This window comes from Momordica charantia (assembly GCF_013281855.1).
Source record: "Momordica charantia cultivar OHB3-1 chromosome 8 unlocalized genomic scaffold, Mcharantia_2.0 BLBB01000008.1, whole genome shotgun sequence".
In the NCBI taxonomy this organism is placed as follows: domain Eukaryota; kingdom Viridiplantae; phylum Streptophyta; class Magnoliopsida; order Cucurbitales; family Cucurbitaceae; genus Momordica; species Momordica charantia.
In genome coordinates, this window is record NW_028275166.1 from 12,906,747 (window position 1) to 12,933,773 (window position 27,027).

The 27,027-nt window shown below is 41.8% G+C and overlaps 1 protein-coding gene across 2 annotated transcripts; it reads right to left on the minus strand.

The window, feature by feature from the left end:
- Positions 1–14: 14 nt before the first annotated feature.
- LOC111024328 (type I inositol polyphosphate 5-phosphatase 8) lies at positions 15–3,052 on the minus strand. Of its 2 annotated transcripts, none has more exons than XM_022301980.2 (7): positions 2,505–3,052; positions 2,337–2,427; positions 2,140–2,250; positions 1,529–2,050; positions 714–944; positions 448–637; positions 15–333 (listed from the first exon to the last, which is right to left on the minus strand). In XM_022301980.2, the coding sequence occupies exons 1-7, from the start codon at positions 2,611–2,613 to the stop codon at positions 244–246; spliced, it is 1,344 nt and encodes a 447-aa protein (XP_022157672.1). In that variant the 5' UTR covers positions 2,614–3,052; the 3' UTR covers positions 15–243. The 2 variants fall into 2 exon arrangements, with proteins under 2 accessions (XP_022157672.1, XP_022157671.1); XM_022301979.2 differs by having other exon boundaries at positions 714–977; positions 2,505–3,051.
- Positions 3,053–27,027: the final 23,975 nt, after the last annotated feature.

Below are 27,027 nucleotides of genomic sequence, written 5' to 3' on the forward strand. Positions count from 1 at the left end.
TGCTAATTTCTCAGTATGTCAATATTCTGCATAGCTACTTTTTGTTCTTGTCTATTTTCCCTACATTTATATTCACAAGTTCAATGAAAACCAAGAACAGTGTAGAAAAAAATTTTAGAAATTGAAGTGAACTAGAAAGACACCAGGATAGTTCATGTCACTTCATCTCTCTACAAACCCAGCCTGCAGCCATAAAACTTAAAAGCCAAGCTTCCCAGCCGTTCTTTGACCTCTGTAATGGTTCTATATGTTTGTTCTATATGATTCTTCCCTATCCTTCACCATCAATGCTGCCAAGGTAGATTTTGCTGCTTCATTAGTTTCCCCCTTCACCTGCATCAGTTTGACTCGATTAAGGTTGGTGTGTTTTGATAGTGATTCTATTTCTAGATTTCTGTTTCTTCCGGTTCTAGGCATTGAAATGTTTGCTAATGAGAACTTACTTACCTTCTGTTTGGGAGGCGGTATGGAGGGAAGAAATTTAGTGAGTGCAATAACTCTAGGATTAGTAGATTTAAGGAGCTCGATCTGTGCTAAGAATTGGGCAGAGACTGGCCTGTGATCAGAAAACTTGCTCTCACTTCTGAAATAGGAGAGTTGCTTCACTCCTTTTCCATACCACAGAATTCTATCACACCTGCCAAGAAGAGTTACATAGAATTGTATTAAATTCATCAAGGTTCAAGAGAGATAGAGTAATTAAGTAGTAGTACCATGCTGGAGTTCTTTGCTTCTCTCCTGTTGTTCTTAGAGGACCACCCGAATAGCGATTGCAATTAGAGGAAGAATACTTGTAAGTTGGGGCGAACTCTATGTTCCCTTCTCTCCAGCCCTGAAATACTCCACCTTCTTCCTGTTCTTTCCTTAGCTGATCAAACCCCTGCAGTGCTTCCCAGTCTCGCTTCTTTATCAGCTGCCTCGCAAAATTGTCCTCTAAATACAGCCTATAGTTCAAATCCCCAAACCAATATATTTGACTGTTTCACATTTCAAATTTACGTCAATTTTCCACACTATGCATGCCCCTATACAAGCCAACCATACCATATATCTCAACTACTTTTGAAAGGTTAGAAATACTATTTTGGTCTTGTAATTATCCCTGTATATTCAACTTTGGTTCATTTTAGTTTTTCTACTTTCAAAACATTTGTTTCCGCGAACTTTTAAAGGTGACCTATCACAATTTCAACGCACGACACTAAACTAAACTTGATAAAATTTGTTGGAACTAAATGAACTAAAGTTGGAAGTAGTATATTAGTTTATTGGATGAGGATTCATGGTAGAGTAAAAAATTAAGAGAAAATGGGTAGGTTTGCTTACTGACTAGTAAACTAAGTATTGTTCATTTTGGAGTGAGTAAGAAATAATTTAACCGAGTTAGGTTGGTAATTTTACATCCCTAATCTGTTTTACTTCAAAATTGAGATGGGTTTTGACGTACAAGGACTGTGTACAATCACTGTAACTTTGGCCACTTTCTCATTTAATAGCAACGACAAAAGAAATTAAAAACTCAACTTACTCATGTCCTAAGATGGTGAGTGGTGGATGTGGATGGGCATCGTCTTTAGCCGTTCTGGGGAAGAAAGTCCGCCGGAATATCTCCGACACCTGGCGGTTCCGCCGCCGCTCGTCCCCCTTCTTCTCGCCGGAAGCCAAGTGGGCGGCGACGAAGCAAAAACTCGTCCCTTCAATCCACATACTCACCGAAACCGACCCTTTGTTCCCCAAATATCCCATTATTCCACACGCCACCGAACAAACTTTCACATTCGAAATGTAATATTTTCTCACCAATTCTCTCCTTATCCAAACACTGATGAACACTCCCACCATTTTCTTGCTTGCCAGCAGCACATATCTGCTGCCGCCGATCACCTTGTAACCGTCGCCGCCGGTGGCCGTGTTCGTCATCGGCGTCAGCCACGGGCATCCGTACTTGTCGTTCAGAATTTTTCCGATCAGTAAATTCCAGTTTGTTGCTTTGCTTGTATCTTCTGCTCCCACCACCGTCCTTGTTTTCAACGGTACAATCTCTTGAAATCTGCCCTCCAAACACACCAAAATTCAGACCCAAATTGCCAAAACAAAAGAAAGTCTTTTCTTTTTTGGGATCTGAAGAGCATAACATACCCAAGGACGTATAAATCAGCAGCATCTTTGAGATTTAGCCAATCGTCCAAATCGACGGCCAAGCTTCCAATCGGCGATCTTCCGGCGACATTCCAAGTACCCACGAAGATTCTGATTCAATTAAATGAAAATTGATTCAGAAAAAGAGGCAGAGGAATTACTTAATTAACTAACTAAAAGATTTGTTCTTTTGGAACCTTAATTCATTGGCTAATTTGCATGGACCCATATCGACAGACCGAGAGAGGACATTCTCCAGAAAGTTTCCACTTTCGTAATCATCTCCATCTGCAACAAAAAGAGATTAAAAACTAACCAACCCCAGTAAATAAAAATGGAAAATAACTGAATAAAAAAAATGGAACCTGAAATTTCATTGTTGGGACAACATGGGTGAGGTGTCTTGTGTCTTGTTGCAGTGAACCAGTACTTGCGGAGCCTACTGGATTTGGAGTTGTGCCTCTCTGATTCCATTACTTTGAAGAAGAAGAAGAAGAAAATATATTGTGTTGTTGAAGTTGTTCATGTGAAATAATAATATTGATGATCTCCATAGCCTAATTCCAAAACTTTCTGGCAACCAATAATCATAATATAATTTCTTCCCTTTTTCTCTTAGCTTTGACCAACTTCAATAGGGAGCAATAATTCTTTACAAAACCTTCGAGTTTGCCGCCCACAAGAGAGAGAGATTTGAAAATGAAAACCCAATTGGGGTTGAACAAAGAAACTGCCGGCGGCAACTCCTAGACACAGAGAGAAGTCAAAGGTGTGGTTTCAGGAGAGAGAAAGTTGTTTCATTTTTTTTTCCCTTTGTTTTTCTAAGTAGTTGGAAAGACAGGTGAGAAGTGAAAGGAAGTTTTAATTAAAGAGAGGTGATATAAGCCTCACAATGTGTTATCAATTAGAATAAGAAGAAGAAGAAGAAGAAGAAGAAGAAAAAGATGATTAAATAGGCAGCTGTTAGGTAGTGGGAGTCACGTCTGTCTTGTGGATTTTTTCTTTTTTCCTTTTTCCCATTTACAATTATAATTTGTTTATGTGCTCTTCTGAATAATTCTGATCATGTGTCTCAATTCAATTAACCCTTTCTTTATTATTTCCCTTTAATTTTAATTCTTTAATCTCTCTAATGACAACTTTATGCATGACACCCTAATGCTCTTACTTTCTTTTTCCCCTCAAGGAAGAATCTAAGTCACTCTAGGCTTTTCTTCGGAGCACTTGAAAGCCGAGTTTAAAAAGAATGAGTTTGTGTAGCTTGAGGATGAGAGGCGTGGTTTGTGTTTGTACAAATAGTAGACCGAGTTTTAGAAACTTCAGTTTATATAGCTCTTAAAATTAGTAAACTCGTTATTGGAGATTAAAAATATAACGGAAAAGATGAACTTACTACATTGCCATTATTGTTGGAACTGGAAAACGTCTTGATCTTTTCCCAGTAGGTAAGCTTCTCTTCTCTCCCAATATTCACTTTAAAGGCCAGAAATACCTTCTCATTTCTTGCTTCTCTCGAAGACGAGGAAAGAATTGACACTTCCTCCAAGATAGAATCTCTTGTAGCGGCAGTTTGACAGTCCGTGTTTTCAATTGATATCCACAAAACTCTATGGCAGAGAACTAAAGTTAACCTCGATGTCCAATGAGGGGTTGTTGGATACCACTGCACTATGACTGATTATAAAATTTCTACTACCATTATGGCTAGGTGGGTCATATGGCTAGGTGGGTCATATTATAAAAGATTGTGAGGATGTTTTCGACCGTCCCGAACCGTGGCTTCATTATCAGAATGACATCAATGGTCAGGATCATAATCGGATAAATAGGACAACACAAATTAGAATGGAAGAAAAGATATATCGGAGGCAAGAAAACTTGCTAGAATCAGCCGTCGTAGTAGTTCTGTCTTCGGATGTGGTAGTCGCAGTTTTTCCACAAGTAGTGGATTTTGCGTAGGATTTTAGGGGTATTGGACTAGCTTCAATCTCCAATTTCAAGGGAAGAAATTCCGCTTCTTCCTTACCTATCATGGTAGAAAATAAGGAAACTGTGGAGGAAATCATTTCCTTTCCAATCTTGGATATTGGTGTCATAAAAGACAAAATTCCTCCATTAATTGAGGAGTCTTCCTCGACAGCATTGAATGAAGTTGAGGATGTTGTGACTTTGGAGAAGGTGTTTCGTAGGCTGAATTTTGTTCATATTTCTCGTTCTTTGATCTGGCCAAACGTGCTATTTCTAACCCTTAGTAAATTCCAGTTTTTAATTTTGAGCTATATGCATACAGATTGTAAATTAAATGATCCCTTGTGGAATAAATAAATAAATAGAATGATCATACTTATGACACATACCAATTAATAGAAAAAGGGTATATGACTACCGATTGACTTCTATTTTTTTTTGGAGTAATTTTGTCATGTCAAAATCACTTCTTGACCTTGTTAATATCATTCCCTTTTCTATTGATCATATTTTACAAATTAAAAAATTGATTTTGGAAAAATCTAAAACCACTTTGATTCTAAGTCAATCACTTGCGAGGTGATTTTCAAGTGAATTTTTGTTTAAGAAAAAAAAAGAAATTAGTTTTTAAAATATTTATTGTTTTAAATTTCAAATTTGTCCTTTTTTTTAAGAATATCAAGATATATTAAAATAAATTTATTTGTTTTAGTTTATAAAGTTCTATATATTCTTTGGGAAAATTCAAAATTTTCCTGAAAGCTTGGTAAAGTAAGTCAAATTTTACCTTAAATTTTTAATTTCATCACATTTTTTAGAATGGGGATGAGAGATTGAACAATCAAATTTTTTTGGATTAATGCCTTAACTAGTTGAGGAAGACTGCCAAACCGAGCATAGGTCAAATGGTTAAGGCACCTAGTGATTTTAGCATGACTCGAATCACTTTTAATGTCAAAATCAGGGTATGTTTGAGAGTGATTTTGGCATGACAAACATTTTTTAGAATGGGGATGAGAGATTGAACAATCAAATTTTTTTGGATTAATGCCTTAACTAGTTGATGAAGACTGCCAAACCGAGCATAGGTCAAATGGTTAAGGCACCTAGTGATTTTAGCATGACTCGAATCACTTTTAATGTCAAAATCAGGGTATGTTTGAGAGTGATTTTGGCATGACAAAATCACTTTCATTTTCATTGATTATGTTTGGCAAATTAAAAAGTTGATTTTATGAAAACATAAAATCATGATTTTTAAGGTATCATTTGAGTGGTGACTTTGGAAAATCAATTATTCTTAAGTGATTTTTCTAAAATCACTTTGATTTTCTATCAATCACTTCCGTCGTCCTTTCGAAGATTTTTGTAAAACATAAAAAAAAAATTAATTTTTAAAATAGTTATTGTTTTAAATTTCAAATTCGTCTTTCTATTTCACCTTCACCTTCAAATTTGAGAAAATTTTCTTTTTTCATTTCTAATTTTTTTTAATCATTCTCTAATTTTATTTACCCTTAATTTTGTTTATTATCTCTCATTTTTTTCTCTAAAATTTTTGTAATATCTCTCAAAATTTTTAGTTCCCATTCTCTCTTTAAATTTCAAACATTAATTATTTAAAATAACTTTTAATTATATAAAAATCAATTGAAAAAAAATGTGCAACTAAATATTAAAATAACTATATAAAAATCACTTTCACAAAATCAATTATCGTTACATCTCTTTTGCTAAAATCACTCGTTATAAGATCGTTCCAAACAAACCCTTAGAATAGTATATCAATTTCTATGCTTTATAAACTTGAATTTTAAATTTGGAAAACTGGTACAATTTGTACTTTCTATTCAACATATCCATTACATTCATCTGCTATTTCAATCAAACGTAATGTAAATATCTCTCTGTTTATGCAAAGATGTGCACAACAGTGTGTTCCTGATTGTAGCTCGAACTCGGCCTCCGGACCGACCTGAACACTTGGGCGGACCTGCACAAAAAGGTGAGCACTCCGACGATCAAGTCAGTATAGGTCGGATTCCAAGTTTAGTTCGAAGCCAGAAATCATCGTACCTGATCGTGGAGTGAAGTCCTCTACTTATGGGTGGTAGTCCCGCTAATCTCGCGACGGTTACGTTCGGTAATCTCGGGACCGTCGGTTACACCCGGTAATCCCGGGACCGACGTTTACGCCCGATAATCACGCCGTAGACAGCCGCTCACATCGGCCCCTACCAAGCTCCCCGGTAGGTCGGACCTGGGCCAGGTTCACCTCGGCCCTCATACTTAGCATTTGTCGGCGTTGGTGGCGGCCATCTCGGCCATCCGAGCTGGAGATGACTCATGAGCCATCTTGGAGCACCAATAGGGGTCCTCCACGTGTCCAGGGTATTCCCTTCCCCAAACATTGGCCCCCTCTCTGTCTGGTCCGATCTCGACCTGGCAGAGAAGTTCATTCGACTTGCTTTGAATATTCCGACGCTTCGGGTCTTCAGAGAGGATCCTAGCCGCTCGTTGATTACACGTGTACGGTGGGGAAATTCTTCCGACGAGCTATAAATGCCCCCAATCCTTCAGATCATACCTTACGTTTCTTGAATTCTTGGAGTTCGACCTGAAGGCAGCTCGAACCCTTGGTAGGTCGGTCTCTTCCCTCTCTCTTTCGAACATAACTGCCATGTCGTCCTCTATTAGCAGCAACCTAGGATCCGATTTAGCTCGTAGGTTAGAGTCCGAGCTCTAGGAGATAGAAAACTTTAGAATCTCCGATGACGGGGAGGATAGTGACGTCTCCACTTCAGGTCAGGGTTTGGAATACCCTTCTAGGATACCTGAGCACTACCTCGGATCCCTTCGTAGGGGGGTCGCTATCCCTGAGAACATCCTCCTCAGGCTTCCGGAGGAGGGGGAGAGAGCTGACAATCCTCCAGAGGGATGGGTCACTCTCTACTTCAAAATGTTTGAGTACGGCCTCAGACTTCCCCTTCACCCTTTTGTCCAAGAATTTCTCTTCCGGACTGGGCTAGCTCCGGCTCAAGTGGCCCCCAATGGGTGGGGTGTCATTTTCGCTTTGGCCATCCTCTTTTGGCTACGAGCTCGGGATAGTGAGGAGGCCGAGCTGTTGGACGTAGATCAGCTCCTCGCGTGCTTCGAGGCGAAAAGGATAGCTAAGAAGCCTGGTCGGTTCTATATGTGCGCAAGGAAAGGCGCAGGCGGTATAGTTAAGGGGCCGACCTCCATCAAGGGATGGGTGAGGAAGTGGTTCTACGCTTCCGGGGAATGGCTCGCGAAGGACGAGTCAGGTCGTTCCTTCTTTGACGTCCCCACTAGGTTTAGGAACCTAGGTACGGAGTAGTTCTTACTTTTCGTAATTTCCTTCTGTCATTCAGGTCTAACTCGGATTTTGTCTTCGTGCAGTTTCAATCCGACCAGTCCCCGAGCTTACGCAAGTCTCCTTCGATACGCTGAAATACTACAAGGAGCGCTTTCCGAGGGGTAGGAAGGTCGGAACCCTGGTGACTGACGAACTGCTGCTTGAGTCCGGGCTGCTAGATTACAACCCTGCAGTTCGTCCCATTGAATCCTCAAGGCCGAACTCTGAACTTGATATGCCGAGCTTGCTTCCCCCCCTTTTCCTCTAACCTTGCGCTGACCCTTGTTTTTATTTCGCAGCCATGGTTTGCGGATTTGCAAGCGGCGTGAAGCGCAAGTCTAAGGGCCGAGCCCATGCTCTTGAGGCCGCTCAGAGTTCGAAACCTGCCACCCTTGCCGTGGCAGGGCCTGCCTCGGAAGATCCAGCCCCAGTGATCGAGCTGGAGTCTTCTGGGGGTCCCTCGAGGGAGAAGCGCCCTAGGGATCAGACCGAGGTGGTGGACGCCCAGACCGAGGCGGTGGACGCCCCGCCTTTGGGCGAGGAGGCGAGGGAGGAAGCCCCTCTGAAGCGAAGAAGGAAGAAAAAGAAGGCGATCTCCCCCTCGGAGGTCGGGGCTTGCAGGGTCTTGCCTGCAAGTTTCGCAGATCGGGTGGACGATCCCGCGGCCAGGATGGGCGGGACGTCCGACGTGACGACACGGTTCAGAATTGAGCCGTCAAGTTCCGGGGTGAGGGACCAGGTGTCCCGCATCTCAGCTGCAAGTTTGGACCGCTGCCTAAGGAGGGCGTCCAAATTTGTGAGCGACCCTGGGTCCGTTATGTAGAGGACCATCGACTACGCCGCCGAGGTAAAACTAGTGCCCCATTTTTGCTTGATTTCGCCCAACTGGTAGTCCGATCTAACTTTTTCCTTGTACCATTTCTTAGGCGTTGGTGGCTTCCATTCAATCGGCTCTGGCTGTCAAGGCCGAGCTGGATGGAAGGGAAGTTCTGGCAGCAAGGGAGAAAGAGGAGTTCTCCGCTGCTTTGGAGGCTGCTTCCTCCACCATGAAGGATGAGCTGCTGAAGGCTCACTCTGAGGTGGAGGCTTTGAAGGCCGAGGTGGAGTCCCAGGCCGAGCTGCTGAAGAAGGAGGAGGACAGGCGCAAGGCCCAACTCCGAGCTGCCCACGCTATTACCAGGGGCCTGGAGAGGGAGAAGTTCCAGCTCCTGAAGGAGAAGGACGACATGCTCCAGGCGCTTGAAGCGAAGGATAAGGAGCTGGAGCATGCGACTGCCGAGCTGGAGACGGCGAAAGAGCGCCTCAGTAATGGAGTCCTACTGGAGGAATCGTTTAGGTAACATCCTGACTTCGATGGATTTGCCAAAGATTTTTCCGACGCGGGCTTCAAGTTCCTCATGAAGGGCATTGCTTCTGACATGTCCGACCTTCAGATCGATTTCAGCGGTCTGAAAAGGAGGTATGCCGAGAAGTGGGCGTCTGGTCCTGGCGGCACCCCTGGCCCCCAAGCGTTGGTGGATCAGTATGTCAGAGATCTGGACTCCGACTACTCCGATCCCGAAGAGGACCAGGTCGGCCCCACTCAAGAGGGCGCTCCTCAAGGTGGGTCTTAGGCGACCACCCTTCACGAGGCTTTTCGCTGATCTTCCTCCCTTTTCTTTGGTTTTGTAAGTGTCAGGGCAGAGCTGCAAGGTCTATAAGCCTTGGCTCTGCTCTTCATTCAATAAAGAGACTCCCTTTTGCTTCTACTTTGTTGTTGGCAACCTCTTTTCTTTGCTTTTCCTTTGAACTGCAGCTAATGTCACCTCGCACCTCTTACTTTTGAGGTCGCGCCTTTAATTAAAATAATTTGAAAGTTTGAATTTGAATCTCTGTCTAGCATTCAATGCATTGCATCAACTCTGGATTTTTAACATTTCACCCTTAACTTAAAAAAGGTAACAAGGCTAAAATCCTAAGTCCGTAGCTACTCTTCAAGTCCGTAGCTATTCTTCATATCATTCCTCGTACCCCCAAGTTCGGAGGCTTGATCATTTTGAACTTTTCACATCGCCCCTTTGCCTTGAAGGTTTTGAATTTTAAGTTCGTCAGTGGCTTTGGCATCGCACCTCGTACCCTTAGGCTTCGGAGGGTTGAATTTGAACCAACTGCTGGAATGCGATCGCGTGGGAGTCCGCGGCCCCCATTTAATTTCTGGTCGAACTCGGAAGCATGAAATTAAATCATCACATTTATTCCGATCATAATTCTTTTGGAACAGTCTTTACGGATGCATTGAAAATCCTTTTGTCATGTCAAGGATAATAACGCTTCAGGTGCTCCGCGTTCCACGGGTGCGCGAAGACGTCTCCTTTCAGATCGGCCAATATGTACGTCCCAGGTCGGACTATGCCCTTGATCTCAAACGGGCCCTCCCAGGCCGGATCAAGGGCACCCACATGCGTTTGGACCCTCCTTAAGACCAGAGTCCGACCTGAAAGGCCCGAGGTCGAACGCGGGCATTGTAATGTCTGGCCATTCTGCCCTGATATTCCGCCAGGCGTAGCTGGGCCATTGCTCTTCTTTCTTCCAACAAGTCGAGGTTGAGGAGCAGCCCATCCTCATTCGTCGTAGGCTCGTAATGCTCTACTCTGTCAGATGGCATGCCGATCTCAACCGGAACTACAGCTTCGGAGCCGAAGGCCAGGGAGAACGGGGTCTCACCCGTCGACTCTCGTTGGGTGGTCCGGTACGACCATAGAACCTCTGGTAGCTCCTCGGCCCACTTGCCTTTCTTGGAGTCCAGTCTAAGTTTGATGCCGCGCTTGATGATCTTGTTGACTGCCTCCACCTGCCCATTTGCTTGCGGATGTGCGGGGGACGAGCTGAGATGACTTATGCCAAGTTTGCTGCAAAAGTCTTTGAACTTGGCGTTGTCATACTGCTTCCCATTGTCTGTCACTATGGCCTGCGGTATACCAAAGCGACATATGATATTCGTCCATACGAAGGACGTGACCCTGGATTCCGTTATGTGGGAGAGCGCCTCGGCCTCGGCCCACTTGGTGAAGTAATCCACAGCAACCACAGCGAACTTGGTCTGGCCCTTGCCCAAAGGGAAAGGACCAATGATATCTACCCCCCACCGCGCGAATGGCCATGGGGCCGAGGTGGGGGTGAGCAGCTCGGGAGGTTGGTGGATTATGGTTCCGTAGCGTTGGCAATTGTCGCAAGTTCTAACGAACTTCTTGGCGTCCTGGCTGAGGGTCGACCAATAGTATCCTTGCCGGATCACTTTGGCTAACAGCGACCGGGCGCCTGAGTGATTGCCGCACACTCCTTCGTGGATCTCTCTGAGGACGTACAGGCCCTCTTCAGGGGTTAGGCATTTCAATAGAGGCAGGGAAAAGCCACGTCGGTACAATGTCCCATCTCGGACCACGAACCGAGCTGCCCGCCTTGCCAACTTTCTGCGCTCCTTGGGATCTTGTAGTGAATTGCCCCTAATGAAGTCCGTGATCGGGTCCATCCATGAGGATTCTGGAGCGCCGATCTCCATCAGATCTGGCTCTAAGATCGAGGGATTGTCTAGGATCTCGACGGGGACCGACCTGGCGAGATCGGTCTCGTACGCCGATGCTAACTTGGCCAAGGCGTCAGCATTAGAATTTTCTGCTCGCGGAATCCTGCTTACCTCGTAAGTTCGGAACTGGGCGAGGTGTGATCTGACCTTGCCCAAATACTTCTCCATTCGGGTGTCTTTGGCTTGGTATTCGTCCTTGATCTGGCTCACAACCAGCTGGGAGTCACTGAAGACCTTAACACAAGAGGCCCCCAATGCTCGAGCGATTCGCAGGCCGGCAATAAATGCTTCATACTCAGCCTCGTTGTTAGAAGTCCGGAAGCTGAACCGCAAGGCATACTCAAATCGCTCACCCCCTGGTCCGAGCAAGAGGACCCCGGCTCCGCACCCCTTCTCATTGGAGGATCCGTCGACATATACTGTCCAAGGTAGGTCGGACTCGCTCAGCTCGGAAGGTGGTGTGAGCTCGGCTATGAAATCTGCCGCTGCTTGTCCTTTCAACGCAGTTCTGGGTTCGAACTGGATGTCGTACTCACTTAGCTCTATTGCCCACTTCATTAGGCGTCCGGAAGCTTCCGGCTTGTGGAAGATACTTTTAAGGGGCAAGTTAGTGAGCACCACCACCGTATGGGCTTGGAAGTATGGTCTAAGTCGTCGGGCCGAGGTGACCAAAGCGAGAGCCAACTTTTCCATCTGAGGGTATCTAGCCTTGGCTTCGGTCATAGCCTTGCTTGTGTAGTAGACCGGGTTTTGCCGCGCTTCCTCTTGCCTGATTAGGGCCGAGCTGACGGCACTGTCAGACACTGCTAGGTACAATTGGAGCTTGTCCCCCGGCACGGGTTTGGCAAGCAAGGGTGCCGAACAGAGGTAGCTCTTCAATTGCTGAAACGCTTGCTCGCACTCCGCTGTCCATTCAAACAGCCCTTTCTTTCGTAAGACCTTGAAGAAAGGGAAGCACTTATCTGTCGACCTTGAAACAAACCGGTTCAGGGCCGCAATCCTGCCATTGAGGCACTGAAGCTGTTTCAGCGTTTTAGGTGCCTCCATCTCGATCACGGCTTTAATCTTTTCGGGGTTGGCCTCGATTCCCCGGTTGTTTACCATGAAGCCAAGGAATTTTCCCGAGGAGACTCCAAAGGCACACTTAGCAGGGTTGAGCTTCATTTGATATGCCCTCAGAACCTCGAAGGCTTCGGCCAGGTCGGAGAAATGCGACTTAGACTGCTTGCTCTTGACAAGCATGTCGTCCACATACACTTCCATATTCCGGCCGATCTGCTTGGCGAACATTTTGTTCACCATTCTCTGGTAGGTTGCTCCTGCGTTCTTTAACCCGAAGGGCATGACCTTGTAGCAGTACAGACCTTGGTCTGTTATGAAAGCGGTATGACCCTCATCTGGGACATGCATCTTGATTTGGTTGTACCCAGAGTAGGCGTCCATGAAGGTGAGCAGTTCGTGCCCGGCTGTGGCGTCCACGAGCTGATCAATCCTCGGCAGTGGGAAGCAATCTTTCGGACATGCCTTATTTAAGTTCGTAAAATCTACGCACATTCTCCACTTGCCGTTAGATTTTTTAACTAATACAACATTGGAGAGCCATTCGGGATACGAAATTTCTCTTATGTATTCAGCTTTCAAAAGTTTGTTAACTTCCTCAACAATTACATCACTCCTCTCCTTGTTTATAGGTCTTCTCTTTTGTTTCACAGGTCGGAATGATGGATCTATGCTGAGGCGATGCGTCATAATTCGCGGGTCAATGCCAGGCATGTCCTCATGGGACCACGCAAAGACGTCCGAGTTGGATCTGAGGAAGTGGATTAGCTTCTCTCTGTCGGTGGCCCCCAGCTTGGTTCCTATGCTTACCTGCTTCTCGGGACTAAGCAAAGGAACAAGCTCGAGCTCCTCGGTGGGTGCGGCAAACTCCTTCCTCGGCAGGTCGGCCTCGAGCTCGAGCGTCCCATCCCTGAGAGTTTCGAGGGCGCAGACCGATGAGCCTTTGAGTGCGGCGGCATAGCATTCCCTCGAAACGGTCTGTTCTCCTCGGACCGTGCCCACGCCATTGGGGGTGGAATACTTCAAAACTTGATGAAGTGTTGAGGGAATGACCCGAAATGAGTGGATGATGGGTCTCCCAAAGATGGCGTTATAGGTCGATCTACCGTCAACTACCACGAACTCGGTCATTTGAGTGACCCGAGTTTGGTCCTGCCCCAGCGTGACCGGCAAGTCGATGCAACCCTCTGGGATGACCGATTCTCCAGAGAACCCAACCAGCGGCGTCGGGCTTCTCTTCAATTGCGACCTCGTCCAGCCCAAGGCGAGGTAGGTCGGTAAGGACAGGATGTTAGCGGATGCGCCCCCGTCTACCAACACTCTCCTGACCACCACATGATCAATCAAGGGAGCAATCACAAGGGCATCATTGTGGGGCAGGTGGACCTCCTCCAAGTCTGCACCGTCGAAGGTGATTGGGCAGGTCGGCCCCTGCTCCCTGATGATGCACACCTCGCGCCTGGCTTCACGGGCTAACTCCTTTCTTTTATGTCCGGATTGACCCCCGCTTGGCCCTCCAAAAATGGTATTGATGACCGCAGGTCGGTCGGTGCGCCGGGGTGGCGTCCTTGAACGCTTTCGCTCTTCCTTTTTCTCTGCTGAGCTGGTCCTGGGCTTTCCCAAACTTCTTGAAGTAGCCGTCTTGAATTAGATCCTCAATTTGGCGCTTCAATTCCCAGCAGTCCGACGTGTTGTGGCCGTGCTCCCGATGGAAGCGGCAATACTTGTCCTTGCTGCGCCTCTCCGGGGCTCCCCGAAGTTTCTCCGGACGCTTGAGTAGTTTTTCCATTCCAGAATCCTCGATGTTTGTTAGGATCTCAGAAATTGGAATCGTGGTTGGGGTGAAGCGCTCGTAAGGTCGGCTCCTGGTAGGTCCGTTCTCCGCCCTTCGATACTCAGCTCGGCCGCTGGAGAAGGATCCCTTGTCCTTGGACTTGGGATCTGCCCTTTCATCTTTTCCACTTCTGCCCCGGCCGATCTTTCGTTCAGGTCGGCCGGTTTTGGTTCGGAGGAGCTCCTGTCCATCGATGACTTTCTTCGCCTTCTGGAGCACCTCGGCGAAGGTGGCCGGGGCTTCCTCTCCAAGTTTCACCGTGAGGGCTTCGTCGGCTAGACCGATGAGGAAATAGCACATGGCCGAGTCATCGGAGCAGTGTGCAACCTTCAACTGCTCCTCCTGGAATCTGGTGACATACTCCCGCAGCGTCTCGCCCTCCTTCTGCCTGATGGTGGCGAGATGGGTCGCTGTCTTTTTGTCATAGTGCCGAGAAGAGAACTGGGCGAGGAACTCCCTTCTCAGCTGAGAGTAGGTCGAGATCGACCCGGCTGGCAGTCTCCGGTACCACAATCGCGCGCTGCCAGTAAGCGCGATCTGAAAGGCGCGGTATTTGATTGCGTCTGATGCCGCTTGGAAGTCCATGAGGCCTTCAAAGACCTCAACATAGTCCTTGGAGTCCTTCGTCCCGTCATAAGGCTTCACGGTAGGAGCTTTGAACTTCGGAGGGATTGGTGCTTCCAAAACGTCCGAGGTGAAAGGCGATTCTCCCAAGTCGCCATCGTTCAGTGAATCGTCTTTCTGCTCACATTTGGCCTTTAAGGCCTCCACCTGAGCATCGAGCTCCCCCCTCAGCTGGTCGAACTCCTCCTTTGTGATTATCCCTGCGGGATTGTGAGAGGATTCAGCCTGCTGGTTGGAGCTCCTGTGGGAGCGGGATGGTGACTGCCCTTTTCGGAGAGACGAGCCTCTCTTTCTGTTGAGATGCTCACGGAGGTCTCCCCTCTGGAGAGTGTACCCCTCACTCTCGTTGTCTTCGGGACGTTCTTCCTCGGCTGGGCCGAGGTGGGAACCCCTTTGCTCGCGTACGTCCATGCGCGTCACTCGATTTTCAGATCGGGACCCTGCGCCTGCAGCTAGCACCATTTCGTTATACATTGCCTCCATGGAGCGCATTTGTGTGCGCATTGCCTCCATCTCTCTCTGGAGCGCATCAAAGTTCTCGCTTGTTGGAGCCGGGGCTGGACCCCGGGCGCCCTTCTTAGAGGTCCCACCTCGGCCACGGGTGGCCTTGGACGTCCTCGGGTGCGCGGGCGGTAGGGCGGGCGCGGTGATCCGTGCCGACCTGCGGAGGGGTTCCGTTGGTAGGCCGTCGTGACCTTGCCCTTCTACCGCCGCTGCTCCGACCTCCCTCTGGTGGGCATTGCTGGCAGCTAAAGTCCTTCGATCTGTCGTATTGGTCGAATTCGCTGGTTGAGCCATGTTCGCTCGCGTGTTGGTTTAAAGGAATTGGGATGACTTAGATTGTCAGTCGTTCCCACAGACGGCGCCAAATGTTTATGCAAAGATGTGCACAACAGTGTGTTCCTGATTGTAGCTCGAACTCGGCCTCCGGACCGACCTGAACACTTGGGCGGACCTGCACAAAAAGGTGAGCACTCCGACGATCAAGTCAGTATAGGTCGGATTCCAAGTTTAGTTCGAAGCCAGAAATCATCGTACCTGATCGTGGAGTGAAGTCCTCTACTTATGGGTGGTAGTCCCGCTAATCTCGCGACGGTTACGTTCGGTAATCTCGGGACCGTCGGTTACACCCGGTAATCCCGGGACCGACGGTTACGCCCGATAATCACGCCGTAGACAGCCGCTCACATCGGCCCCTACCAAGCTCCCCGGTAGGTCGGACCTGGGCCAGGTTCACCTCGGCCCTCATACTTAGCATTTGTCGGCGTTGGTGGCGGCCATCTCGGCCATCCGAGCTGGAGATGACTCATGAGCCATCTTGGAGCACCAATAGGGATCCTCCACGTGTCCAGGGTATTCCCTTCCCCAAACACTCTCAAAACTTACCCATTTTAACGAAAATAAAGCCTAACAAATTAATGCATAAAATTCACAAAATTTACCATTAAATAAATCTCCCAAAAAAATCATTAAAAATATATATATAATAAATAAATCTCCCAAAGCTAACCAATTTTTTAATAGAAAAGGAGGGAAAAGTCTGGTTTTTCTTTTGAAGCCGCATCAATGTCTTTACTTTGTGATCCATTAATTACATGTGATAATTTGTTAACTATTATTGAAACCCATTGCGAATCCAGAAATTTGATCCAGAGGAACACAATACATAAAAATAAGCTAAAATAGTATACGATAGAAGTTTTTTTAAAATATTCATAGATTCATATATAAGTTATAATTGTAATCACAAATTTTATTTCTTAGACCTGGATCTCTGCTTGTAGTTCTCCTAAATTGCATTTTCTATATCAGATCTATCAGAATGAGTATTACTAAACATAACGTCTCAGTTTGTTGTTTTTCTTTTATAATTTTTCTCAATTTAAATGTACAAAAATATTAATAAATTAATATTTCAGACCTAAAACATAATAATAATATTTTTAAAAAATAAAAATAATTGAAATCTTACTTGTCAATTATATATTTGGATTAAAACTCACCTTTTTAGATTAATTCTAAATAAAATTTAAAAAAGTAACCATGGGGGCGTCTCCTCGCGCTTAGGATGTCTTTCACGCCAACAAATCAAACATAATTATTTAATTTTGAAAAGTTAGTGAACTACATAGTATTTAATCTAAATCCAAAGGGACACGTACTCCCACTCCAACGTGGATCCACCCCTGATTCAAATGATAAAGCGAATATGGAGCGAAAGTTTATGATAAAAAGTAAGTTGCCTTTGGAAGAGTAAAAATAGATTTTTATTTTTTAACATGTTAAACTCAAAATCTGATAGATTGAATAATTACCAATGACAAATTTGGTGAAGTAGGCCATGATATAATCATTCACTATTTTTTCTCCATTATGAAATGTGTATGGGAATAGAAAAAGTTATGATCTAAAGAAAATGACAAGTTGACAAGAACAGTAAATAATAGTGCTGTCAAATATTATTTCAGCGTATTAAATTTCTTTACATTTTGACTTTAACTAATTGATATATATTTAATTTTAGCAGTTGAAAGGTTAGATATTCAAGAATATCAAATTATTGCAAGTTTAATTTTTTTTTAATGAATATCAAGATATGTTAAAATAGATTTATTTGTTTTAGTTTATCAAGTTTTATATATTCTTTGGGGAAATTCAAAATTTACCTGAAATCTTGATAAAGTAAGTTTAACCTTACCTAACTTTGTAATTTCATCCGCTAACGACCCCACCTTAAAAATAAACGGGATCTTACCAATGTCTATAATAAATATAGACTACTCCTCTCGTTTTGAGATGGAACCTTAGTAATATTGATATCATCAATTTTTTTAGTAAACAAAAGTTGGACGAGAGGTTGAACCTCTAATATTTAAGAAAAGGCAAGATATCTTAATCGTTAAACTATATGCATGTTGGCTTAATTTCATTGTATTAAACTATATGCATGTTGGCTTAATTTCATCGTATTAAACTTTAGACTTTCACTTGTATTAACGAAAAATTGGATGGTCACAAAATCACCATATATAGAATACATCAATTAAAACTCACCACATTTCAATATTAATATATATATATATATATATATATTTTGCAAGGGTGGGAGATTGAGACATCAGTCTTTAGAATGATAATCGGTGTCTTATCGGTTGAGTTATCCGTTGAGCTAAACATTGATTAAGGGTAGTGATTACGATATACGCCTACACCTATATTTAATTTATTATAATAAAAGTAATCAATAATATACCTACAATTGCCAAAGTCTTTCTCTCCGCAGTTAAATCACTTAAGTTGTAAGAAAGACATTCAACCTTTTTAGTATTGAAATCGCTAATTCGTTAATTGCCGAATTAATTTCTTAACTTTTGAAAGCAACTAAAGTGATAACAGAGTATTGGAAATTACTTTTGTCTTTGTTGTTTTATTTTAAAAAGTTTAGCTAATCCTCCATAATCGAGCTAGGAAAATGGAACTTAGCTACCTGCATAATTGAATTGAGTATCAAATTAAACAGAAAGGGGTGAGAAACAAGGTGTAAAATCAGAAAAGGTGGCAATCCAAATGAACTTTACCTGTCTCTTTCGAGTTTAGGGAAGTGAAAACTCGTTCAATTCTACAAAGGTGTGTGATTACAAAATTCTCTTTATGTAACAAGATGAAAACGAGATGAAGATAGTGAATGTTGCTGGAATTTTAAATAAAAGTGGCAAAATAAAAATAGAGAAATGTAAAGCTAGAAATTGGTTAAGAACTAAACAAAAAGATGTAAAAGAGCTAACTTTTAAAACGAAAACAAGTTTTAAAACAAAAGTAGAAATAATTCAGGCCGGTGAAGAATTTGAATATACATTGAATAAAGTTGCGTTCCAGGTGACTTGAACCCAAACTATCCTTTGGGGACAACCATGGCTTTTTAACTCCTTTGATTGAATTTGTTGTTGTATAGTTATCCTTTCATGCATGAGTGACACGTTGTGCAGAGGTAAATGCTTCAAAAGCAAACCAAAACTCGCTTTTTCATTAAGGAGTAGAATTTTTTGTATAAAAACATTTTTTCATCATATTTCAACTTTAATTGCTGCCAAAATATAATATGTGCATGATTAGACTATGTTAAGGCATATTGCACAATTCAAGAATAAAACTAAACTTTAAAGTATGATTTGTAAACAAAACAAAGCAGAAAATAACCTATTTAAAAAATTTTTATCCTTCTAAACAAGAAAATCACACTTCCAAACTTGACTTCTAACTAAATTATAGATCTCAATCCACATGTAGCAATCATGAATGATGTGAAACACACAAGGATAGACAAGACTTTCTTTCATATGTTGCCTCAAGAAATCTTATCAAAACTTTACCTTCTTCCTATTTTTAAAAGTCAATTCACTATAAGCCAATATATAATTTTCTAAAAATCATTTCCTCCTTCGAACACAAAAACTTGTTAACAAAGTTAAAGAATCACACTTCCTTTTTTACTCAAGACTTTTACATTTGGAGATCTTCTTACTAGTCCCTGAGGTTTCTAGTACACACTACCTCGACTTTCCACCACAGACACTTTGTAGAGGCCTTTCAGATAACAACTAGTCATAACGTATCTCCAGTGAGTTGCATGATATTACACTAGACCAAGTTACTATCCTTGAGGCTACTTACGCCATCTACCTAATGCTACAGCAAGTGTCTATAGTGGAACTCACAAAACATTTTTCAACTCTTTTTTTCTTGCAAAGTCTTTTTTTTTAATGCATTTTCTTTCCAATGACTCTTTTTTCGCAAAAAAAAAAAATAAAAATAAAAATTGACATGATTAAGTTTAAAGACCCCTTGAAAAGCAAAGAAAAAATGTATTGAAAAGAAGGTGACAGTGGCTCATGGCTTATCAAACAGACGAAAGCAAAGTCTATCTAATGCTTAAAACCATCACCGAGACAAGGCACACCAAAATGCCAGATGGATTCATACTTTAACATGCTTTTTAATAAATATAACATTGCTAACGTAAAGAAGGAAAGTTGAAATAGGAAGGAGCTCAAATATGTTATTGCATCCGCTAAAATAATTTAGTCACAAGAATTAGAAATAAAAAACATGCATCATATCGAACCAAAAAGAAAATAAACAAAAGAAATGAAATGAAACGAAGCTTCCCTCATGCAGAAAGATGAGTAGGATTAGGATCCGACGGCTGAGAAAAGGATGCAACGTTTGGGTCAAGCTGTTGCAGCAAAGTGGAAGTTCAAAGATATCTTTTAATTTATCGTGCAAAAGTTTGATTAAGCTGGACTACTACTTCCAACCGAGCTTCTAATTGACGGATAGTGGCTTGCAAGGCGCAAATTTCAGAAGGTGGTGAAGAATCGTGAGCTACTTCCCATGCTAAGGCATGTCCCAAGAGCTGATTAAGGTTCTCATCTTCTACTATGGGAAATTTTCGCTCTATTTTGCACTTGGTTAGTCTTGGGTGAGTCTTCTTGAAACGGGTCACGGAGTATCTAACACCTTGATTGAGGCACAAGAAAGTGATTAGTTCGGGAAAGAAAAGGTTACCTCAATTATGCGCAGCACATTTTGTTGGGATTGTTGGAGCCAAAACGACATTGAAACGAGCTAGGGATGAGTCGGGATCAACCCGGGATGTGTCAGGATCGAAGCGAGAATGAAAAACATGGGAAGCGGATGCTGCAGGACAAGGGGGCCAAGAGTGCAGCGCCGCGGTGCTGTGCGCTATGGCACGAGGGGACAACGCCTCGATGCTGTCCTAATGGGCGCGTGGGCGTGTTTGTTCGTTCGTACCATGGCACTGTGTCGATGTTTATAAATAGCAGTTTTCCGTTCTAGGGTTTTTCCGAGCCAAAATTGGAGTCGTTTCAACCAATTTTCAAGGGTTTTTGTGGCAGTTTGAAAGGAGAGGCTCGGGTATTGGCAGAGGCATTGGGGCTAATCAAGATCAACATATTCAGGGTAATTAGATCTTGATTCTTGTGAGTTTTTCATTCTTGTACCTAAGTATTAATTGTGTTAAAATACTTAGATGCTAGAGGACTTTTGTTGGGATCTCTAGAAGATATTTTTTTTAGAGAGTTATTGTAACTAATCCATAACATTAATAGTGAATTACCCACATATGAGTGGAGGACTGGACGTAACCCTTGGTGGTGAACAAATATAATTTGCTGTGTCGTTTTTCAGTTTTCTTCTTTATTTGCATATTGTGATTGTGTTTGGATATTTTCTGTGGAAGGAGAAATTATACAGGATCATTAATTTCCCAACAAGTGGTATCAGAGCTGTAGGATTGCAGATCATGAGAGATAAATATCACGCACACCATTACTATAAAGGGGTACTGAAGTTCACTGGAGAGAATTTCAGTTTTTGGAAGATATAGGTAAAGGATCTTCTTATGTCCAAGAAGATACACAAGACTTTAGGGGAGAGACTAGCAGGGATGACTGACAAAGAATGGAATGAGATGAATGAGTAGGTCGTTAATGCAAACATCAAAATGTCTTTGTTGATGGGTGTATGTAGTCTCGTGGCGAAAGGGACGACTGCGAAAGAATTGTTGTAGGCCTTGCAAGACAGGTATGAGAAACCTTTCGCCAATACTAAAATACTTCTATGGACGAAGTATTTCAATATCCACATGGGGGAGAGAACCTCAGTAAATTCCCACGTTAATGAGCTCACCAACATATTGAACAAACTAGAAGGGATGGGCATCAAGATTGATGAGGAGGTGAAAGCTATAAGGTTGTTGACATCTTTGCCTGATAGTTGGAAGATGATGAAGACTGCGATGTTGAATTCGTTAGGAGACAATAGCTTGAAATTTTCAACTATTTGTGATGCTGCTTTATCTAAGGAAGCTTGGAGAAAATTAGGGAAAATGTTTGCATCTACTTCAGGGGCAGTAAACAGGGTTGAAACAGCTTTGGTAGCTCAGAATAAAGGGACGGCCAAGATGAGTTATACAGTGAAACAACAACATAGAAACAACAAGTGTAGTGGGAGTTCCAGTGGAGAAGTGAAGTGTTATTACTGTCACAAGAAAGGACACGTTAAATGCTTTTGCAGAAAGTTCAAAGAAGATTTTGAGAAGGGGAGCAAGACTACAAATGTTGTAACAGGAGAACGGGTTGAAGAATTTTTGGCTTGTGTTGAGAGGAACATATCTGTAGCCATTGGGTAAAGAACATTGCAACATCAGTGCATGTTGCTTCTGACAGACGTTAGTTCTCATCTCTTGCTGTAGGTGATTATGGTTCAGTGAGGATGGGGAATGAGAATGTCTCCAAGGTGAGAGAATTGGAGATGTTTGTTTGAAGATAGGTGAAGGGACCGAGTTGATGTTGTGAGACGTCAAGTATATTCCTAGCTTCATATTGAATTTGTTATCTATAGGGAAGCTAGATGACGATGGCTATAGTAGTGAGTTTGTTGGGGGTTGCTGGAAGCTCAAGAGGGAATCTAGGATAGTAGCACAAGGCCACAAGAGATCTTTTGTTTATTTGTTAGAGTTTGAGGTTACCTGGGGATCCAAGAGACAAAGGATGCATAAGGTTGGAGATGGTTCAGGGCGAGACTTGAAAGAATCAACAGCGTTGACAACCAGGACAGATCAGAAGAGTTTGCCATCAGTTCGAGTATAACAGCTCGGAAGTAGAGGAAAGGGTAAGGGGAACAACTCAGCAAGGTATTCAACATGTTATCTGTTTCAAGCTCCAATTGTCAGACGAATTAGCGAGCTGATGAAGTTGCATAAGCGAAAGAGTGCATTGAAGGAGAAGACTAAAGTCAAGAGCGATGTCTCTAGAAGGGCAACAGACTTGGGTGGGAGTGCCAAGTCATTAGGAAAATCTTCCTCCAAAGGTCATTAGGTTCGATCAAGAAAGGAAGCGACGGAGACCACTTAGATTGAGTGAGAGTACGTGGCTGTGTCTCTAGCGTTTGGGAGATGAGACCTCGTAAGATTGCTCAGTCTCGGAACACTCATAGATAGAGCTTGGGTGGCTAAGCAGTGTGGATCAGTTCGTTGACAGATCAGTAAGAACTGTGCCTTGACAGAGGGTGTCAAGATGATGGGATACTGTTGATGTAGTGGGGGGCAGAGAAATGTTGCTTTGTCTCAAAGTGGGAGATTTTTGGAATTGTTGGAGCCATCAAGTTGGGACGCATCGGAATCGAAATAGGAATGAAAAATAGGGGAAGTGGACACTGCAGACCAAGAGGATCGATAATGCAGCGTAGTGGCGTTGCTGCAAGGCGCCACGACCCTAAGAGATTGCCTGATGGGCGCGCGGGCGTGTTTGTCCATCCGTTGTGTCGATGTTTATAAATAGCATTTTTCCATTTTAGGATTTTTCCCAGCCGAAATTGGAGCCATTTCAGCCGATTTTCATAGAGTTTTCGTGGCAGTTTGAAGGGAGAGGCTCAGGTATTGGCAGAGAAATTGCGGCTAATTAAGATCAACATATTCGGGGTAATTAGATCTTGATTCTTGTGAGTTTTTCATTTTTGTACCTAAGTATTAATTGTGTTAAAATACTTAGATGCTAGGGGACTTTTGTTGGGATCTCTAGGAGATATTTTTTTAGAGAGTTATTGTAACCAATCCATAACATTAATAGTGAATTACCCACATCTGAGTGGAGGACTGGACGTAACCTTTAGTGATGAACAAATATAATTTGTTGTCTCGGTTTTCTTGTACTTTACAGTTTCTTTTTTTATTTGCATATTGTGGTTGTGTTTGGATATTTTCTGTGGAGGGAGAAATTATATAGGACGGTTAATTTCCCAACAAATTCGTGGATGACGCCCTGAATGAGTTTCCCAGAGTTAAGCTTGATGCCCTTCATCATGGCATAAACCAACAGTACTTGATCCCGGATAATATGCCGATCATGCTCTGTAGGCATGGTCCTATTCTTTATTATGTAAAGATAGATTGTTGCTACTGCAGGAATGTCCTCGGGTAACTTATGGGACCCCATAGTCGATATATCCCATGTAGAAAACAGTGTTCCTACAGTGTCCACTGCTTCTCGTAGATGTTGTTTGATAAATTCGTTAAAATTTGATTCCCCAAAGAATCCTGACGATTTGGCAACTCACTGAAATAATTGATCTGCACAACATTGAAATATACCTCTTTCTTATGCATTATCACAATGTTTGATTGAGGGTGAACTGCGCATAAAATTCCTAAACAAGCTTCAAAGCTACACATATCTCAAAGCTTCAACAGTTGTAACCATTCCTTACCTTGGGCCACGTCTCGCCACATGTCGGGAATCATAGCTACAGGAATCATACTAAATCAGATCCAAACCTAGCTCAACCAACAATAATCTCTTCTTTGTCATCTCTAGCCACGTCTTCAAATTTACTTGACTCCATTCTGTATCTAACTCCTCTTCCTCATTGAAATGCGATCAATACATAGACAAGTTGGAACTGAGGTAGGAGGAACTTGACTAGCAGCTGCATCACCATCTTTTGTTGTCCAAGTATTGGTTAAAAACTGAGATGTTAGGCGACTTTCGCTGTAATACTTGCTTCCTCGGTGTTGACTTGGGCATCCATTGAGCTTTTGACAAAAATTCTTTTATTGTCAGCCTATTCTCAGAATCATGTTGAACTAGAGGGACACATTGAGGGTCGCATGCGATGATGATGCAATAGAACACTCTAGGGATTCTGAAGAATCCATATATGCAATTGGACCCTACTCACTAGGTGGAAAGGGGGTTCCTAAACATTTTTCTCTTCTAAATGATACTCTTCCTCTACAGTGCATCATCTTCTCCGATGACTAGGGAAATTATTAAAGGACTTTTCCCCGGTCTCTCACTTTTGCCCTCCTTTGTACATAGAAACGCATCGGCCCACACATGACTACTTGATTCAACTTGCACTCTCGCAGGTTCATTATGTACCGGACCGAAATATGGTATAATAGCTTGGCACTAACTATCGTAATCTTCAATTGTAGACTCTGTTTTCTCCTTAGAGTCATTTTGAACCACATGGATAATCCTTTCTATACATCACCTCAAGGTACACTCGATGTAATAGGCTTGATAGATAAAAAGGTAAATCATTTGTACCTCCTACTCTCGGTAAAGTTGGTCGGTGGAGTGAGAAAATCATCTTGTTGTGGCTTAATTACTTCTTCCTTGGAGTCGATTGACAACGTCTCAGTTGATATGTCGGGAGGCAACTGACGAACTTCCTCGCCCTCCTGTTTTGTGATAAATTTTCACTCATTCTTAGCTTGGCACAACATCAATATATGCAATTTTCTTGTGTGGTGCAGACGACAGATCTTTCTTTCCTTTCCTCATTTGTAGAAGCGTCCATTAATCAACAGTTCGACTGGGCTACATATTCAAGCTAAAATCATGCATCAATAGTAGTGTTATCGTTATTATCATTATTGTTATCGCACCCATTGAAATAATTTGGAAGAATAATTTGGGATCCAATTAGAACCTTCAAATTGTGGATAAACAAATGTGTTATACTCCGATTTCATCATATTATTCAATTTTAATAAAATAATGTCAAGATAAAAAAAATAATTTTTGTGGAAAAGAAAATAAATTAAAGATAGAAGAAAATGGAAAAGGGGGTTTTTTGGTTGGGTAATAACATCCATACTTCCCAAATTGCCATTTGCAATGCAATGGATGGTTTTGTTTCGTAATCACCAAAGACCCACATCATATATGTCCCCAAATGTCTACATCTTACTTCTTTTTCAAAATTTAATATTTAATATTATTAAGTGTATATTTGAAAATCATATTTAAAATGGTTTCACGTTTAAAAAAAAAAAAAAAAAACTTTTTTAAGGTTGAAACTTGTTTTGGCTGGATAATTTTTGGACAAAAAACAGCAAAAATAAAGTTATTATTTTGCTATTTTGATGTATTATATTTTCAAATTAATTGAAAAAGAAGTATTTCAAATTACAAGAACAAAGTTATATTTTTTAAAGTTCAAAAAGAGTAAATTTTATCTATCATTCCTCAGTTTAGTTGCTCATTTACAGAAAATTAAGGACAATAAAAAATATGACAAAAACATTTAGTAAAATTAACAAAATAGCAACCGCATTTAATTTTTTCAAATTTAACATTAAAAAAAATGGAATTCCAATTTTAAAATGATAATTTTACCCAAATGATATACATCTATAATATATCTGTAAAATATCCAACTATTAATATATGCATGTGATATACTAGTGATATGAGTGTCTAATATATTTACAAATATGTATGTGATATACATATGACAAACTAGTGATATGAGTGCATGTGCAATATGTATTTAATATACATCTAATATACTACTAATATGAGTTTCTGATATACTATTAATATAATATTAATATAAGTGAAAATTTTTGCTAGGTGACATATTTTGAATACATATTCCATTTTTGCTATCAATTGCAATTTTCCTTTAAATTATAATTTAGCTCAAACTTTTTAGAAAGAAAGAAATATTATAAATATTATATGAAATTTGGTTTTGGACTGTATTGGGCCCACTATGTGAAATGGGCCGGCTAAGCGTATTGACATTTTCTTGGACTCGAGCCTCTCGGGTCCAAGATCATTGTCCAATTAATCATCAGAATTGTGGAATTTCTTTTTTTTTTTTTTTCTCTTTTAGTTCAACGATGCGGGATAGGGTTTGAACCTAATTTTTTGGTTGATAATACATATCTAAAAACTATGTACAGATTTGTAGAATGATAGAAATATTATCAGTTTTATTCTCTTATTAAAAAAAAAAAAACACTTCACATGATTAACAATGTTGATTGTTATATATATATTTTTGAATCACAAATCATTAGAATGATAAAAAAAAAATTTATCAATAGTATATGAATGATTAAAAAAATCAATTATTTTTGTAAAAATATTAAAGAAAATTTCATTTTGCAAAACAGTTATAACATTTGATTTTCCTCACAATCTTGTATGATGAGAGGAAGAAAAATTAGAAAGAGATATTTAATTAAAAAAATATAACAAGAATAAGATTGATCATTGAAAATGAGAGATAGGTGAAACATTAAATTCATTTGTTTTAATGGGTGGCAACATTCCAACAATTGAATAGTTTTAGAGTCATTGCAGCTGTAATTTCAACTTCATTTTCTCATTTAATTTCTACCCAATTTTGTTCTCTCCCATTAATTTTCGGGTCTTATTTCTAAGTGTTTATTCAACCACGTGTTGACTTTCTATATGTCTGTGAGTTTGAGACGTGAGGGGTGAATTGACAATTTCAAAATAATAATAATAATAATATTCAAAATATAAAAAATATGAATAAAATATCACTAAAGGGACATAATACGATATTAATAATTTTTAATTTATATTTAAAAAGAGTGAAATATTTATTTATTAATTTTAATTT